General features: G+C 42.3%; 1 protein-coding gene across 2 annotated transcripts in view; it reads right to left on the reverse strand.

The window, feature by feature from the left end:
- Nucleotides 1-18,276, reverse strand: part of ELAVL1 (ELAV like RNA binding protein 1) — a 121,771-nt gene that overhangs the window by 44,720 nt on the left and 58,775 nt on the right. For both annotated transcript variants that reach the window (XM_073594638.1, XM_073594631.1), the window contains exon 4: nt 9,330-9,483. In XM_073594638.1, coding sequence (XP_073450739.1) covers nt 9,330-9,483 — 154 coding nt within the window. The remainder of the gene's footprint in view (nt 1-9,329; nt 9,484-18,276) is intronic.

Raw genomic sequence — 18,276 nt, forward strand, 5'->3', positions numbered from 1 at the left:
CTGAAAAAAGTTTAAAAAAAATCACTGCAAAGATACTGGCGTTTTCATAACGTTATTTTAACAGCCTGTGTGCATGAGGGCTAATAAAAGACCACATAGATGAGTTCTGGAAAAAAAAAAAAAAAAAGGATTTCTTCTGCTGAAGGTAATGAACAAGATATTAACTGTATATCAGACAGCAACCCATATGATGTGAAGCTGAATGCAATCCCCAAAGCAGGGCAGCCCATTCTGGAATCCACAATAAAAGATATAATTTCCCTAAGAGGTGGATTACAACATGACATGTTCATGCAAAAATCTAAAATGGAAATTGATGAAATAGGGGAAGAGTGGACTATATAGAGACTAAAAATGTGTGAATTTACATCTGCTCACAATTAAATGGTTGATTCTTACTTTGAGTTGGAAGATGAGGTTAAACAACTCAGAATGAAAATGGTGGATTTAGAGGATCGCGCCAGACGCAATAATGTGCCGTTCAGAGGTGTATCCAAAAAACGTTAAACCGCCTGCATTGAAACGCTTTATTGAACGCTCGCCGTCCGCGCTATAGCCGAATGACGGCCACAGCGTGGACCTGAATTTCCGGGAGGCCGTCATATGACGGCCTCCCCTGTGCACGCGCCCCCTGCAGGGCGTGCGCTGTGATCACCGAGTCACTGAGACTCAGGTAATCACAGATCTGGGTAAGGGGCCGGTCCCGGCCCCTTACCACGTGTGATCAGCTGTCAGCCAATGACAGCTGATCACATGATGTAAACAAAAGCTCGGTAATCGTCTTTTTCTCCTCTTGCTGACAGCGTGAGGAGAAAGAAAAGCCGATCACTGGCTTATCTGCAAGGGACATCGGTCCTGAAGTGGAAGAGGCAATTATGCCTCATCAGTGCCCACCAGTACCCCCTACCAGTGCCACCTAGCAGTGCCGCCTATCAGTGTAACCGATCAGTGCCGCCTCATCAGGGTACATCAATGAAGGAGAAAAATTACCTGTTTGCAAAATTTTATAACAAAAAAACCCCCAAAAAATATAAAATTAAAAATTCGGTCTTTTAAAAAGTTTTTTAACAAGAAATTAAAACCGCAGAGGTGATCAAATACCACCAAAAGAAAGCTCTATTTGTGGGGGGGGGGGGATGATAAAAATTTGGGTACAGTGTAGCATGACTGCGCAATTGTCATTCAAAGTGCATCAGCGCTGAAAGCTGAAAATTGGTCTGGACAAGAGGGGGGGGGGGGGGGGGGGGGTTTAAGTGCCCAGTAAGCAAGTGGTTAAAGATATGATAAAGCCAATTCCATCGATCCCACATCAAGAATTGGGAATTGACCGAGCAGATTACCTAAACCGTCTCATTCCACAAAAATTACCAAGAGACGTCATAGCCAAAATTAATTTTTATGAAGTGAAAGGGCAACTAATGCAATTTGCACGTCATACCCCATTACCCGATCATCTTGTATTCCAATCTATCATAAGTGACGACCTTGGCCCACAAAAACCTAAACTCAAATTACCAAGATCCTATGAAACCATAGCATGCTCTAGAAATGGGGATTCCCCACAAAAATACTCATGGATCATAAAGGTACCTCATATGCAATTAATAATCTAGAGCAAAGTTAAAAATCCTACGCTCGTGGGGCATTCTCCCAAACAAAGAACATTACGGATAAATCCACACCTGGAAAATTATCACAAGAATAAGCCACAGATGAATCTTCTTTACATTGCAAGATAATACTATGCATTCTACAAAACGATATGCTGCAGTTTTATGGAATCAAAAATTCCTAACATATCACTCAACCAAGGACTTTGACGCTCAGGGATCCCGTTAATTGGTTTATCTCGTGTTTTTCCCTTTAACACCCGGAAATTAGTACAAGTGCAATGTACACTGGAGTTGCCCTGCAACTCTTTTTTTTCCATTCCTTCATGCCTAAATTAAATTAAATTTTTTTTTCCCTCCAATGACCCTTATAGTTGTTATATGGTCCAACACCTCCACCTACTGGAAGAAAATGATAACTACATCAAGAATCTAAATTGCACCTCTTTTAAAACTCATCTATATATAAGGCAAATTACACTCTTCAGCAAATGTACACAGACCTAAAAATGAGTCCTAAACTATTTTCACTAAATGTAAAAGGACTAAATAGTCCTTTGAAAAAAGTTAGAGCTCTATGGACGGATGTCTTATAATACGAATGTGACACCATCTGCATCCAGGAGTCCCATTTCGCTTTGGACAAAGCACCCAAAATTTAACCACCACAAATTTCCTCAAATTTTCTCATCTAGCTGCAAAAAAAAAAAAAAAAAAAAAAAGAGCACAGCAATTAAAGACACCGTCTCAAAATCCTCATCAATTCATTAAAAAAAAATCACCAAGAAAACTCGAAAAATACAGAAAGGAACTCATCTTTTGTGGCAACTTCAACGCACCAATGGACACTTCCCAGAAAGGAATAATTTCCAGAAGAGGTCTATCTTCATTTTTTTCTTCAGAAGACATGTGTGACACCTGGAGATGTTTACACACAATGGAAAAGGACTATACATTCTTTTCACATGTTCACAAATCATATTCCAGAATAGATTTCATTGCCGACAGACTTCTGTCAAAGATCACGAAAGCCTACATCCACAACATAACTTGGTCTGACCATGCACCAATCACACTTGAAATAAACCAAGGCCTAGCCTGTTTCAATAACTACCTCTGGAAATGTTCCAAGGATGAGGGCTGTTCTCCAAGTCTTAGACCGGGAGGGAATATTGGCATCCATGAAGGGAACTGAAATGGGAATTCTTCAAATATAGTGTGTAAAGACACTGCAAAATATATTCCCATGGGCAATGCCTCTCTGTAGTCAAAAACGAACAGTTGACCATTCAGGAAATGCCTTTTATTTTTCATCAGGTAAGAAAAAAAAAAAAGGCAGGGGAAAAAAAAAAAAAAAAAAATATGAGACTTTTTTTTCTCTGCAGTCATTCTTCTAGGTTTCTAACTTACGAAGAGACGACCAAGAAGCAGTCTTATAACTTGAACAAATGAGCTTTATGCTAAACAGCCCAGGAAGCACCAACACTTGTGGTAAAATGGGCCTTCCAGGAAAGGAGAAAACATCTTGATCCCATAGGCCTGAGAAAAAAGATGACAAATCCACCTAGATATACAGTAGATTGAGTTTGACTCCTGTGAGGAGCCTTGGGCAGAACAATCAGGAAATCAGACTGTAAAACGAAGCTGAAGACTTCAGACGAACTCAACTCCATCATCACTCTCTCAAGAATGCTTTAGGACAAAACAGCAACAATATGGAGGGGAATTTATCAAAACTGGAGCAGCCAGTATCTGGAGCAGTTGTACATGACAATCATTGAGCTTCAATTTTGCATTTTAAAAACAGAAAAAAACAAAGCTGTTTAACAGAAAAAGCTGAAGATAGAAGTTGATTGGTTACTATGCACCATTGCTCCACACTTGGTCTGCTCCAGTTTTGATAAAGTAACCCCGCAATTACCTGATTCAGGTGGAACAAAGAAGAAAGATGATCAGGCCTCAACACTACCGCTATCCAAGTGAAGAACTAGTGAGGTTGTCCAATGCAAGAAAGGACAGCCAACTCAAAGACCCACCCTGTGAGCTGAAGTAATGGCCACTAAGAAGACAAACGTGTGCTTAAAGCAGGGGTCCCACCTATCTATCTTTTTTTTGAGTTCATTCACAAACTTTTCTTCTCAGCATTACACACTCACATATTGTGTGTAATATGTCCGCCTGTGTCAGATATCGTCGGAAAGAATAACTTATATTATTCACTGCAGGCGGTTTCCATCTTCATTGTGGGCATTTGAAGCCCACAAGCATTTATTTCGTGGATGTGGTGAATGCTGTGCTCCCAGCATTCACCGCTCGTTCCCGCACATGCTCAGTGGCATCCTGGGAAGCCTGAGACTAGCTCCCAGGAGTCTGGGAGAGGCTAGAAACATGCTTACTCCCATGGGAGGAGAACCAGGAAGTGCAAAGAAGACTAGAAAAATAAAAAGGTAATTACGGCAATTTAAATTTTTTTTTAAATGGCATGTCAGCATCTAGGCAAGGAAGAGAATACATACAGATATTGTGCAAAATTTGGGTGGAACCCTGCTTTAAAGTGTTGTCAAACACAAAAGCAAACATTAGATTGCAGCTTACCAATGCTTAGATGTTGCTTTAACTGCTTGTGTGAGCTGGAGTCCGGCATCAATTTGTTAGTACATCCAACACTCCCCTCCCCAGAATGACAATGCTGCTGTCCAAAGATGCACTTGTGCTCCTTCTATCAGACTGGGGGGCACTCTAATAAAGGAGGTGTGCTACTGGCTAGATCACAGGTTGAATACAGAGGGGGGAAAAAAAGCATAAACAAAAAAACTAATGTAGCCACCACATCTGACTGGTAAGCTGTATTACATTACATTTTTCGGCTTGGTGTTTAATACCACTTTAAGAAATGACAAAGGAATCTGTCGAGCAGGGGGGTTCAAAGGTAAAGTATTGAAAAAACGCTAAGACCTAAATTAAGGTCTCAGAAAGAGGGGGCCGTACAGGAGGAACAATCCATGTGACACCTTGTATTCGACTAAGGATTGAAACGCAATAGGTTTCTAAAAAAGCAAAGCCAATGCTGAGATTTGGTCTTTGATGGTCTGAAAATCAAAAAGACATCTCCACACGGGAGTGGAGAAAGATTCAAAAAAAAAAAAAAAAAAAAAAAAAAAAACACACACCAAGACATACTGTCGAAAAGGGAACAAAACTAGCCTCTCAGGCCCATCCAGTTTGTTGTTGAATGTGGATGCTGGGAGATCCGCATTTGGCATCCTCCAACACAGAGAAATCTCTGAAAACCCCTTTGGATGAAGGACCCATTCTCCTAATACAGGCGTGGATGGCTGAGAAAATCCACTTGTCAATCTTCCACGTCGGCAAGATGGGTGGCAGAGAGGGTAAGAACATGAATTTCCACACAGGACAAGATCGGGTCTGCTTCCTCCTCAGCAGCATGACTTCTTCCCTCCCTAATGGTTGATATCTGCCACAGCTAAGACAATGTCTGTCTGTACCCTGACAGGAAGACCCTGGAGGCACACAGACCAGCGGAAGAGAGCTAGCTGAATCACCTAAAATGCCAGATTGTTGTGCAGCAGTTTAAGTGTCTCCGACAACCACTTTTCCTGAGCCTTGAGGTTCTCATCATAAAGAAGAATTACCCAGTATCCAGCATCTGCATGGATAGCTACCATTGGATAGGATGCATTGGCAGAAAGAAGGTCTCTTGACATTTGTCCCAAACGGACAGGGTATTGAGCTACAGGGCTTTGGAGTGAAATTAGGTGTAGGGAACCGATTCAAGGAGGGCCATCATATTCCCCAGTACTTTCACTCATGTCTAGATTGCATGATCTTCTAATGGCCTCCCACCTGGGCTCAAAGAGACAAGCAGCTGTACCTTTACCTGAGTTATATCTGGGACTTAACCCAAGTACTCTAGACATGGAGTCAGTGCCAAGTCGAACTTTGGAAGATTCAGTCCCCAGCCAAACCTATTAAAGACTTAACCCAGTAAGTCTTTTAGAAGTATGTTGCCTACAATGGGGTTCCCCCAGGTTCCAAACAACCCCAGAAATTGAGCCAATACCTTGGTAAAGACCCTGGGGGCTATGGACGGACCTAAGAGTAATGCCACAAACTGATTGCAGCGATCCGCCACTGAAAAAAAAAAAAAAAAAAGTAGAAATGGTTGGTGAGGCCAGAAAAATTAAGATGTGTAGGTAGGCATACTTGATATCCATTGAAGCCAGAAAATCTCCTTGATGAAGCAAAGTAATAACTGACCTAGTAGACTCCATTTTTGTACCTTCAGAAACTTGACATTTGAGGGCAAGAAAAGGCCTGATGTCTCAGTTTGGTGTGGGAATTGTGAACAAAAGCCATGAGACTTTTCCACTGCCAGCACCAGGGCAATGACCCCTCGAGACAGCAGTCTTAAGGGCCACAAAGAAAACAGCCATTTTTTGTGGATCTGTAGATACTATTGAGCACAAAGTAAAGAAAAAAAAAAAAGGGACTTTGAAGCTCTTACAAAACTGGCAAGTGGGCCCTGTTTTTTGCCCCCCAGGCTGGTAGTTTACGAAAGAAACCCTTCCTGGAGTCTGAAGGAGTCACTGGTTTCTGACCTGTCACCTTTGCCACCTTTCTTAAGGAGTAAAAGTGTGCTTTTCCCCCACAGTCACCTTATGGATACTGGCATATAAAGGATGATCCAAATAAGCATTCACCCTCAAAAAGGGCAGTCTCACAATTAGTTTCTTGCAAAGTAGTTTTGCAACCAACACTTGGACCATAAGATTCTTCTCATGAGGACAGACATAGTGCCCATCCATGTGAGCTGCCTTATGGAATCATTCACCGAGCAGCTCAAAGCTCTCAGGAAATCTTCCAGGAGCTGCAAAATTACTGAGGGCTTGGCACACTCCTGCCTCAGCCACTGCGGGCCTGCTCCCATCGGAGGAAAGGATGCCTCAAAAGAGGCACTCTAACCTTTTATCCATAGAATGTTTAAAGACCAGGATCTCACCCACAGGGACTGTCCGGGTCTTGTTTAAATAGGAAATAACCAGGACAACAGCTGGGGACCCCCATTTTTTTGTATAAGTCTTCCTCCATGGGGTGCAGATGAGCAAACTGTTTTGGTGGTGAAAACTTCATGTAACCCAAATCACCACTTAGCAGTGGGAAGGGATTGGGATTTTTTGGCAGCTACCAGGAACCAAACCCAGTGACCTTAAGGGAATAAGATTTGGTAACTAAAGCTTAGTATGACCACATCTGCCAGAAAACCCACTGGAGGCTGTGTGTGTCTGGGACAGCCCAGGACCCTCAGATTGCTCCTGGTAGGGGCTCACCTACTGTACAATGGATTCCTGATCCTCAATGGCTTCCACTTCTACCTCAGGGGAATATCATCTGATGCCACATTCTCCCTCAAAACCAGAAGAGATGGAGAGCATCAACATTTGTGTGCCAGGTGTTTTAAGCCAGTGAGAACCCCCTGAGAGCAAGTGGAGGACACTGCACCTGAAACTGTGAATATGCCAGATACAGGCAGAGATTCAGAGCTAATCTGACCCTTATGGTAGCTATTCCAGGGTGAACCTTTCAGGGGGATCTCCCTACCTGAGATTATTATTTGGGCACCCATCCCCTTGCCCTTTCCACACCTCTCTGCATGAGCAAAGCCATGATTTGCAGAGCAATGATCAAGTTTGCATACCAAGGGAGGTGGCCACCAAACAGAGGAGTGAAAGCCTGGCCAGAATAGCTGTGCGGCAGCACCACACAAAAAGACAAATGTCCCTGTACTTACTGTACCCAGATAAGTAGCTATCAGTCATCAGTGGGAAGCAGGATTGGTGCAGATACAGGCTGGATTCTGGGGATTCAGTGTGGACACTGACATCACATGTACTGAAACCAGGGTCAAAATTATGCTCACCCATGCACAGAAGCATGCGATAAAATGAAAACAAAGACTCAGGGAAGCATCCATCACCTTGAGACATGAACAAAAAGAGGTTTGGTTGAGGGGTTATGCATGGGCAGGGATCCCTGTCTTTTTGGCCATTGACCATTTATCTGAAGGTGGCAGCATAGCCCCCAAGTAGTCTTGAATATTAACTCCTCTGTCTTGTGATGTGCAATTACAAAATGTACAAGGTGTAACTGTTTTAGTTATGTGGTATATCAGCCAAAATAGAAAGGAAGGGTTTGCTCGGGCCTACAGCACACCACTCAGCGCCAAATGGATAGATTAATGTCCAAAAGTGAGAGAGTAGAACTAGAGAATGGGGGAAGTATAAACACTCAGCTTCTACACTAAGTGTTCCAAAAAGCAGCAGCCGTTTTAAAAAGACATAAAATTGCAAAGTAATAGTATATATAAACGATCAAAGTAAACATACACTACAAACAGCGCTATTGTTGAGCAAAAACATATAAATAAAAAATATAAATAATAAGCAGTCAATCAAGCAAAAAGAAGTATCGCGTATCACCGTTCAGAAGATCAGCCGACTCAGTATCCAGGGGAACGGATCACTTCCTGGTTTGTATATCAGGCTGAGGTGGAACGCATACCTCACTTCCGGCGTCGTGTAAGCCACGCCCTCATGCGTTCCACCTCAGCCTGATCCACAAACCAGGAAGTGATCCATTCCCCTGGATACTGAGTCGGCTGATCTTCTGAACGGTGATACGCGATACTTCTTTTTGCTTGATTGACTGCTTTTATTTTGTACGTATATTGGTTGAGGGGTGTTTTGTGAAGATTGTGGGGTTCATCTTAATAAACAGTATTACGCTATGTGCATACTTTCTTTTTTTTGTCATCTATCTGTTTGGAGTTGTGACCCCCCCCTGAACCCCCTGGAGTGGTACTGAGAGAGATGTGCTAAGGAGTTCTTTTTCTCTTGGAGGCTTTTTTGACTTGCATATTTGGTGAGTTTGACCCCCTAGGGGGAGAGTGTCAACACAGGGTGAAGTCCTACTGACCGGTGGAAGGCGCACACTGTGATTCAGCTGTAATATCACCTATGGACATTTTCCTGATCACTTCACAGACTCTATACCTCTCTGTTTAATCACTTTTGTGCGTAGTTGGCCGCATGATTTTTATTTATATGTTTTTGCTCAACAATAGCGCTGTTTGTAGTGTATGTTTACTTTGATCGTTTATATATACTATTACTTTGCAATATCAGCCAAAATGTGAATATCTCCCAGAGTGATCTCCCTTTAACAGAGGCACACATTTTTACCGGCCCTGACTGCCAACCCACAAGCAGATACGGTACTGCTCAAAGATAAGTACACATTACTGCAGCCGCAATGCTTTGTATCGCGGTGAGGCAATTGTAATACTACATACATTAGTTTGACAGGTAGCATTGCGCAAGAGAATGGAGCCACACTACCACCACGATTTTTAAATGCTTGGCTCACAGTTGCAGAACAGTCCCGCAATAGAAAACCCAGCAATGCAAAAAAAAAAAAAAAACCTGCTAACCTACTTTTACTGTCCTCTGAAAAGTGATCCGCCTTGGATGACTTTTTAGGAGGGTGGCAAACACTACCATACCGTGTGAGCCTAATGCATGCACATTACTTAGAAAGGCATTTGTTTCAGTTTATTTAAAAATCGGTAATGTTTTTAAGTAGTTTATTCAGTTACACATATATTATTCAACAGACATCTGCAGAAAAATTAAATCTACTCACCAGTAGCCTGATCAACAAGCACTCGAGAATTGATGATACGCCCAAATCCTGAAAACATATCTTCAACATCTTTCTGCGTGATTGTCCTTGGGAGTCCACTGATATATAAATTTGCATCCTTAATATTTTCTGAGCTTGGACGGGCAAAGGACACCTAACAGAAGAAAACATACACAAATATTTATGTGCATGCACAAGTATACAGACAAGACTATAGTGGGATAAAAACCTCCATTGGGAAACAAACACTGTTCACCAGGACGTACGTGTGTGTCCAGGTGCATTATAACTAAACAGTAGTAAGAGAGGCGTCTTGGGAATAAGCTGCCCGATGAAACCGTAAATTAAGATAACTTGGTCCCAGAAGGCTGATATTTGAGTGAACAGCCAAAAGCAATGGAAGAGTGAGGGCTTAGAGATTCCACACTGAGGGCACATAGCTGGGTTGGGAGTAATGTTTGAATATTAACCTTATTTTGAGGAAAGGGTTCTTTTAGAGCTACTGTTAGAGCAGTTTAAATGTATAACTCCATCCCTCAAGGAAGTGGTACTAGGCGAGAGTGTCAACAGCTTTAAAACAAAAAATAAAAAAAATAAAAAAATAAAAAAATAAACCTAAATTTTTAGGTCTTCCTCGGGAAGCAGAATACACAGGGCTATGGGAATTGTTAAAGAGTAAATCACACCTGCATAAACACACAGTGGATGGACCCATGTCTTTTTTTTCCCCAGCCTTGTAAACTATAACTTTTCAGGGCAACAAGGACTGCTCCTTTGTCAAACCATGTAGGAGGATTGGATGGAGCACTTGTAAGGAAGGGGGGGCTGGGCAGGTATTATGTAAAACAATTTGAAAGATCACGAGAACCGCTGTCAAACGGAATCAGGAAGTCAGCCTGTTTATACTGTGTGTCCCACACTCTCGGTATAACAAGTGAAATTAAACATACTCTTTACAGAAAATGCCAAACGTTATGTGAAAAGGACTACAGGAAGTGCAGAAATACAAAGAACATTAAAAAAAAAAAAAAAAAAAAAAAAAAGGAAGGAAGAGCGTATGATTAGTACTTGCCCAAAAATACAGCAGTCGGTATACATGTGTAATCTTGTACAGATGGACAAATACCACAAAAGGACAAAATGTAAAGCTAATAAAGGAAAATGTGTATAAATGCTTGTGTACATAATTCATTAACATGCAAACCTAATACCTATGTACAGACGGACAATGTATAGATGGATAAAAATAATAAGGAATTGATGGTTAATAATGAACAATGCATATAGAAACCATAGGTTGAATTAAATGGCTAGTAAATAGATATATGTGAAATTGTACAAGTATGCCGACGTACAGAAGGACAAGGAAAAGTACATATGGATGAAGTGTGTATTAGGCTGCTTTCACACTGAGGCAGTTTTCAGGTGTTTTAGCGCTAAAGATAGTGCCTGTAAAGAACCTGAAAACTGCCTCTCAAGCCTCCCCAGTGTGAAAGCCCGAGTGCTTTCACACTGGTGTGATGCACTTGCGGGACGGAGGGAAAAAAAAAAAAAAAAAAAATAGTCCAAGCATCATCTTTGGGGAGGTGTAGAAGCACTGCATACAGCATGTAGGCACATAATTTCACCCCCGATCACCGCCCCCCCCCCCACCACCACCACCAGTTAACCTCTTTACCACCTGTCACTGTCACCCAGTACAGCAATCAGATTTTTTTTGATAGCTGTACTAGTATTATTAGTGACAAAAATCAGTGTTGGGGTAATTAGAGTTAGCCCCAGACCCCGCCTACCCCCCCCCCCCCCCCAACTAGAGGTTTGACCCCTTGATTCCCCCAGATACCTGTGATCACAGTATAAGTGTCATGGGTGATGCAGTTTAGCTAGTTTTTTTTTTTTATAGCGTCAGGGCACCTGCTGTTTTTTACGCAATAAAGGTTTAACCCCCTGATCACCCGGCGGGTGATCAAAGTTAGGTTTTCGCGTCAGATATGGTCTGTGTCGCCCCAGGCAGCGTCAGATTAGGGCCAGTACTGCTAACACCCACGCACCATACAGGCCTCCCTTAGCAGAATAGTGTCTGAACGTATCGCTATCGGATCAGATCTATGCTAGCGTACCCAGCAGTTTAGGGTTCCCAAAAAGGCAGTGTTAGCGGTATCAGCCCAGATACCTGCTAGCAACTGCGTTTAGCCCCTCCACCCAGCCCATGTGCAGTGTCAATCGATCACTGTCACCTACTAAACACATAACTGCAGTGTTCGCAGAGTCAGGCCTGTCCCTGCGAACGCTAACAGTTTTTTTGGTAGCGTTTGATACAGTCGCTAACAGTCAGGAGCTTTATTACCTGTGAGTCTCACTACTGTACCAGTAAATTTAGAGCCCAAAATGTCAAATCGAAGGTACAGTAAAGAGGCCTACACGTTTCTGAGCATGACAGATAGTGAAGAGGAAGTCACTCATCTGTCAGATTCAGGCTCAGAATACGAACCTGTAGACAGCAGTGGCACCCTGACAGATAGCTCTGACGAAGTTGTGGTCCCTGCCAAGGTCAGGCGTACCAGACCCTGATCTTCTGCTGTCGTTGAGGTGCAAGAACCCCGCAGGGCTCTCGTATGGAGCAGAGAGCCAGTACTAGCGCCGCTATTCCTTCTGGTGAACTGGCAAGCACCAGCGGCCTAGTACATCCTGGTCGTACATCCAGCACTGCAGTAACACTTGGTGACATGGCGAGTCCCATAAATGCAGTTCAAGCTGGTAATCACGGGTAGTGTCCCGCTGCCACCAAGAAGAAGACAAACACAGGCCCGTCGAGCCCATAGTGCCCTTCCTGCTGCATTCGCCAATCCTAATTGGAAACCCGGCACTTCTGCAGCACCCATACTTCCCCCATTCACTGGCCAACCCGGAATTCAGGTGGAAACGATTTTATGTCGCTTGATTTTTGTTCGCCGTTTTTCACCGAAGATCTCTATATATTTGTGGACCAAAGCAATTTGAAAGCTGGCCAATTCATCGCCGCTAATCCCCAGCTGACCCTTGCAGACACTGGAGACCAATTACGGTCTCCGAATTTAAGACCTTCCTAGGCCTATCCCTCCTCATGGGCATAATTAAAAAGGAGTGAGTTGCGGTCATATTGGTCCACTGACCCAATTCACCATATGCCCGTGTTCTCTGCCTCCATGACCACAAGCAGATCTTGCAGTTCATGCACTTTAGCGACAATGAACTCTGTCTTCCTCGGGGTGACACTGGATTTGATCGGCTCTACAAAGTTTGACCCCTCGTAAACCACTTCAACCACTGCAGCCTTGTTTACTCCGGATCAAGTTGTCTGCATTGATGAGTTCCTGATTAAGATTTCTAGCCGCTTGTCTATCAAACAGCATCTTCCCAGCAAGCGTGCCAGATACGGGGTCAAGATGTGTAAGCTCTGTGACAGGGCCACAGGCTATACATGTAGTTTTATGGTTTACGAGGGGAAAAGGTAGTCACGTAGAGCCGGAGAACTGCCCAGACTACATAGGGAGAGCTGGTAAGATAGTGTGGGACTTGGTGTCACCCTTATCCGGAAAGGGGTACCACTTGTACGTGGACAATTATTACAAGAGCGTGCCCACTTTTTAGTCACCTTTTTGATTGTGGAATTGGCACATGTTGCACTGTGCGATCTAATCGCCAGGGCTTCCCCCAACAGCTTGTAGAATCCTGACTTAGATGGGGGGAAAGGGCCTGCTTGAAGTGTAATAAATTTGTTAGCAGTGAAGTGGAGGGATTCATGGAATGTTTTCGTTCTGTCCTCGCTTCACGCAGACACAGCAGTCCAAATTCCTACAGTGACTAGTGGAGAAACCCCTGTGTCCACGAATACAACCTTAACATGGGAGGGGTGGACCTCAACGACCAGTTGTTGGCACCGTACCTAATTGCCCATAAGGCCAGACGCTGGTACAAAAAAAAAGTGTCTATTTCAATTGGCTTTGTTGAACGCTTTTGTGCAATACAAAGCTTCAAGATGGACTGGATCCTTCCTTAAATTCCAGGAAGAGATCGTCAGAGCCCTTCTGTTTCCAGATGGTGCTCTTGCCCAAATTCCCAAAGCAAATGCAGTGAGCCGGCTGCATGAGAGGCATTTTCCTTTTGTCCTTCCTGGTACCCATACCCAAAGAACATCCAAAAGAAGATGTCGTGTCTGCAGCAAACGCAGATTTAGGCGTGACACCCGCTTTTATTGTCCCTCCTGTCCTGACCAACCTGGTCTCTGCATTGGTGAATGTTTCAAATGCTACCACACACTATTAGCGTAGGGTACAGCACCACACAGTTATAGGCACACTAACACGGAGTCTTAGGGTCTCGAAAGATGTGATGGTCATCACATTTTGACAGACCCTAATCTGCAACGTTCAGTTTGAAGTTTTTTTTTTTTTTTACAGGTTTCATACAAGTGAAAAAAAATTACACAAAAAAAAAAAAAAAAAAGCCAAAAATAGTTGTGGTTGTATTTTTCTTCTCTCCCCCTCTATTGTTCTCTCTCTACTGTCTGCTCACTATTGTTCCATATCTATCGTTCTCTCCTTTATTTTTACTATGTTTTATTGTATTTGCTTTGCAGGTATGGTATGTTATACTGTAATGTTTTATTGTTAACCATCATTTACTTAGCAGGTACGCCATTCAGCTGTAGCACGGGTTTATTTACCTGGACAGCAACAGCGTTTGCTCCCACAATACGCAAAGCCATGACTCCAGCGCTGTTGGAGGTGATTTCACCACCACAGTTAAAAAAAAGAGCATATATGCAGAAGCATGGGGGGAGCAGCAGGGGTGGAGGAGCGATTTGCTTTTATCTTTTGGGGCGGATGCCCCAATGCGTCGGCATATATATTTTTTAGGCCATTCAGCTTCAGCACCGATTTATCTTTCTTGACAGCAACAGTGTTTGCTTCCACGATACCCAAATCGGCGACTCCGGCGCTGTAGGAGGCGATTTCACCACCACAGTTAAAAACAAAATGGTGCATGTATACCCATCATTACAAGTGGATGGATGAAGGGCGGTATTCTAATGGTGGGCATACCCACTGATCAATCTCTTTTTCGTTCAGCCACAGGCTGCATGCAAAAAAACATTACAATGTATGCACAAGGACCAGCAACGTACTGGTATGTTGCTGGACTTTGAGTGGTTATACCATTCTTTTCAGCCTGCAGTCGGATTTCATATTAAAGCAATCCTAGCGGTCTGCTTTTATAAGAAGTAGGAGGGAATGTTTCTTTCCCCCCACCGTCTTCCAGGGTTTTCTCGGACTCAGCTGTCCCAACAGGGAACCCGAGAACGCAGCCGGTGGTTCAGCCAGCTGACCACAGATCTGATCAGAGACCAGAATGGCTCCAATCATTTCTATGGCCTAAGAAACCAGAAGCTACAAGCATTTCATGACTTAGGTTTCGCCAGATATAAACAGTGCCATTGGGAAATTGTCACTACCTATTGCAAAGACGAACACATGCGTCGGTTTGGTGTCATATGTAAACAGCAATTGCACCATGCATGTGAGGTATCACCGCAAAGGTCAGATTGAGGGCAGTAATTTTAGCAGTAGACCTCCTCTGTAGATCTAAAATGGTAACCTGTAAAGGCTTTTAAAAATGTATGTAGTTTGTCCTGGCTGCACGTTTGTACGCAATTTTAAAGCATGTCGTGTTTGGTATCCATGTACTCAGCATAATATCATCCCTTTTATTTCTTCAAACATTTGGGCAATATAGTGTTTTAGTGCAATAAAATAAAAAAAGTGTGTTTTTTCCAAAAAAAAAAAAAAAAAATTGCGTTTGAAAAATCGCTGCACAAAAACTGTGAAAAAAAAATTGCAACACCCATTTTAATTTGTAGGGCCTTTGCTTTAAAACAAATATATGTTTGGGGGGTTCAAAGTAATTTTCTTGCAAAAAAAAAAAAAAAATGTTTTTCTCATGTAAACAAAAAGTGCCAGAAAGGGCTTTGTCTTAGTGGTTAGAGGAGTGGGTGATATGTGACATAAGCTTCTAAATTTTGTACATAAAATGCCAGGACAGTTCAAACCCCCCCCCCCCCCCAAATGACCCGTTTTTGGAAAGTAGACACCCCAAGCTATTTGCTGATAGGGATCTTGAGTCCATGGAATATTTTATCACAAGTTTGGGGAAAATTACACTTTTTTTTGCACAAAGTTGTCACTAAATGATATATTGTTCAAACATGGCATGGTTATATGTGGAATTACACCCCAAAATGCATTCTGCTGCTTCTCCTGAGTACGGGGATACCACGTGTGAGACTTTATTGGAGGCTAGCCCTGTTCAGGACCCCGAAAAAAAAAAAAAAAAAAAAAAAAGGGGCGTAAAATGGCGATTTTACTTCCTCACTACTTAAAACAGTTTCAGAGGCCCTGAAATGTCAAGATGGCACAACCCAACCCCCCTCCCAATGACCCAATTTTGGAAAGAAGACACTTCAAGCTTTGTACTGAGAGGCATGTTGTGTCTATGTAATATTTGATATTTTGCCACAAGTTTCTGGATTTTTTTTTTTTTTTTTTTTTTTTTTTTTTTTTTTACAGGGATACCTCATGGGTGAGACTTTTTGAGAGGCTAGCCACGTACAGGACCCCAAAATCCAAGCACCGCCTTCAGACTTTCTAAAGGCTTAAAATTGTGATTTTACTCCTCACTACCTATCACAGTTATGGAGGCCCCTTAATTTCCAGACAGCACAAACCCCCCCCCCCCCCCCCCAATGACCCCATTTTGGAAAGTAGACACCCCAAGGTATTTTCTAAGAGGCATGGTCAGTATTTTGCAGATCTCATTTATTTTTGAAAATGAAGAAAGAAAAGAAAACTTTTTTTTTTTCTTTTTTCAAAACTTTGACAAAAAAGTGAGATCTGCAAAATACTCAACATGCCTCTCAGCAGATAGCTTGGGGTGTCTACTTTCCAAAATTGGGCCTTGGGGGGGTTGCTATCATGGCATTTTATGGCCTTTGAAACTGATAGGTAGTGAGGAGCAGGGCTTTTTTTTTTCTCCTCAAATAGGTGCTGGAACTCCACCACAACACCCCAAAACCCCTCCACCCACACCCTCCAAATCATATAGTGGGTGTGGTCAGTTTAAATTTCACGAACAGTAGAAGGGTCTTAAAGGGGCATTAAATACCAGGATTGCATTACATACAGAGTGCAGGGGGGGTTACACACAGAGTACAGAGCTGTCACTTGTAAACACAGAAACAGGACTTCAGTGTTTGCAAGTGATTGTGGTGAGCAGCCCCCCCCCCCCCAAAGGGACTGAGCCAGAGGTGGTGGAACTGAGTTCCACCAAGTTCCCCCTGAAAAAAAGCCCTGGTGAGGAGTGAAATCAAAAATTTACACTCTTAGAAATCCTGAAAGCAGCGATTGGTTACGCGGCTAGGCTCCCAAAAAGTCTCACACGAGGTATGCCCGTACTCAAGAGAAGCAGAATGTATTTTGGGGTGTAATTCCACATATAACCATGCCACGTGTGAGCAATATATTTAGTGACAACTTTGAAAACTGACAAAAAAATACAAAATTACACAATCACTTGTGACAAATAAAATATTCAATGGGCTCAACATGCCTCAGCAATTTCCTTGTACTGCCCTGCCATATTAGCACCTCAAGAAATGAGATGGGTAGTCTAAAATCTAAAAACTAAAATCTGCGTAAAATCCAGAAAATGTACCCTGGTTTTTAGACGCTATAACTTTTGCGCAAACCAATATACGCTTGACATTTTTTTTTAACCAAAGACATGTGGCTGAATACATTTTGGCCTAAATGTTTGGCTAAAATTGACATTATATTTTTTTTATAACAAAAAGTAGAAAAAAAAAAATCACTTTTTTTTCAAAATTTTCGGTCTTTTTCCGTTTATATCGTAAAAAATAAAAATCGCAATCAAAACCATTAAAAGAAAGATCTATTTGTGGGGAAAAAAAAAGGACACAAATTTTGTTTTGGTACAACATTGCATGACCGCACAATTACCCGTTAAAGCAGCGCAGTGCCAAATTGTAAAAAGTCCTCCAGTCATTAGGTAGCGCCACACCTTTACTTTCATTTATATTACGTGGGGACACATTTGAGCGTTGGCAGCTTCCTTAGTTATATTTACTGAGTTAGATGGCTTGCGCACAAGAAACTTAATATCTAAAGTCTTTTTTTTACCCACTGGACCTCCAGAAGGTTTTACACCTTTCACGATGACCAGGGCATTTTTTTGCTATTCAGCACTGCGCTACTTTAACTAGTTAACCACTTAAGGACCAGCCTCGTTTTGGATTTTAGGTGTTTACATGTTTAAAACGGGTTTTTCTGCTAGAAAATTACTTAGAACCCCCAAACATTATATATGGTTTTTCTTCTAACACCCTAGAGAATACAATGGCGGTCATTGCAATACTTTTTTTTGCACCGTATTTGCGCAGTGGTCTTATAAGCGCACTTTTTTTGGAAAAAATTCACTTTTTTGAATAAAAAAATAAAACAGTAAAGTTATCCCAATTTTTTTTAATATTGTGAAATATAATGTTACGCCAAGTAAATTGATACCCAACATGTCATGCTTGAAAATTGCGCCCGCTCGTGGAATGGCGTCAAACTTTTACCCTCAAAAATCTCCATAGGCGACGTTTAAAAAATTCTACAGGTTGCATATTTTGCGCTACAGAGGAGGTCTAGGGCTAGAATTATTGCTCTCGCTCTACCGGTCGCTGTGATACCTCACATGTGTGGTTTGACCACCGTTTTCATATGCGGGCGCTACTCGCGTATGCGTTCGCTTCTGCGCGCGAGCTCGTCGGGACAGGGGGGTTTTAAAATTTTTTTTTTTTTATCTTTATTATTTATTTTAAAATATTTTATTTATTTTTACACTGTTT

This window comes from Aquarana catesbeiana, linkage group LG01 (assembly GCF_042186555.1).
Source record: "Aquarana catesbeiana isolate 2022-GZ linkage group LG01, ASM4218655v1, whole genome shotgun sequence".
NCBI lineage: Eukaryota > Metazoa > Chordata > Amphibia > Anura > Ranidae > Aquarana > Aquarana catesbeiana.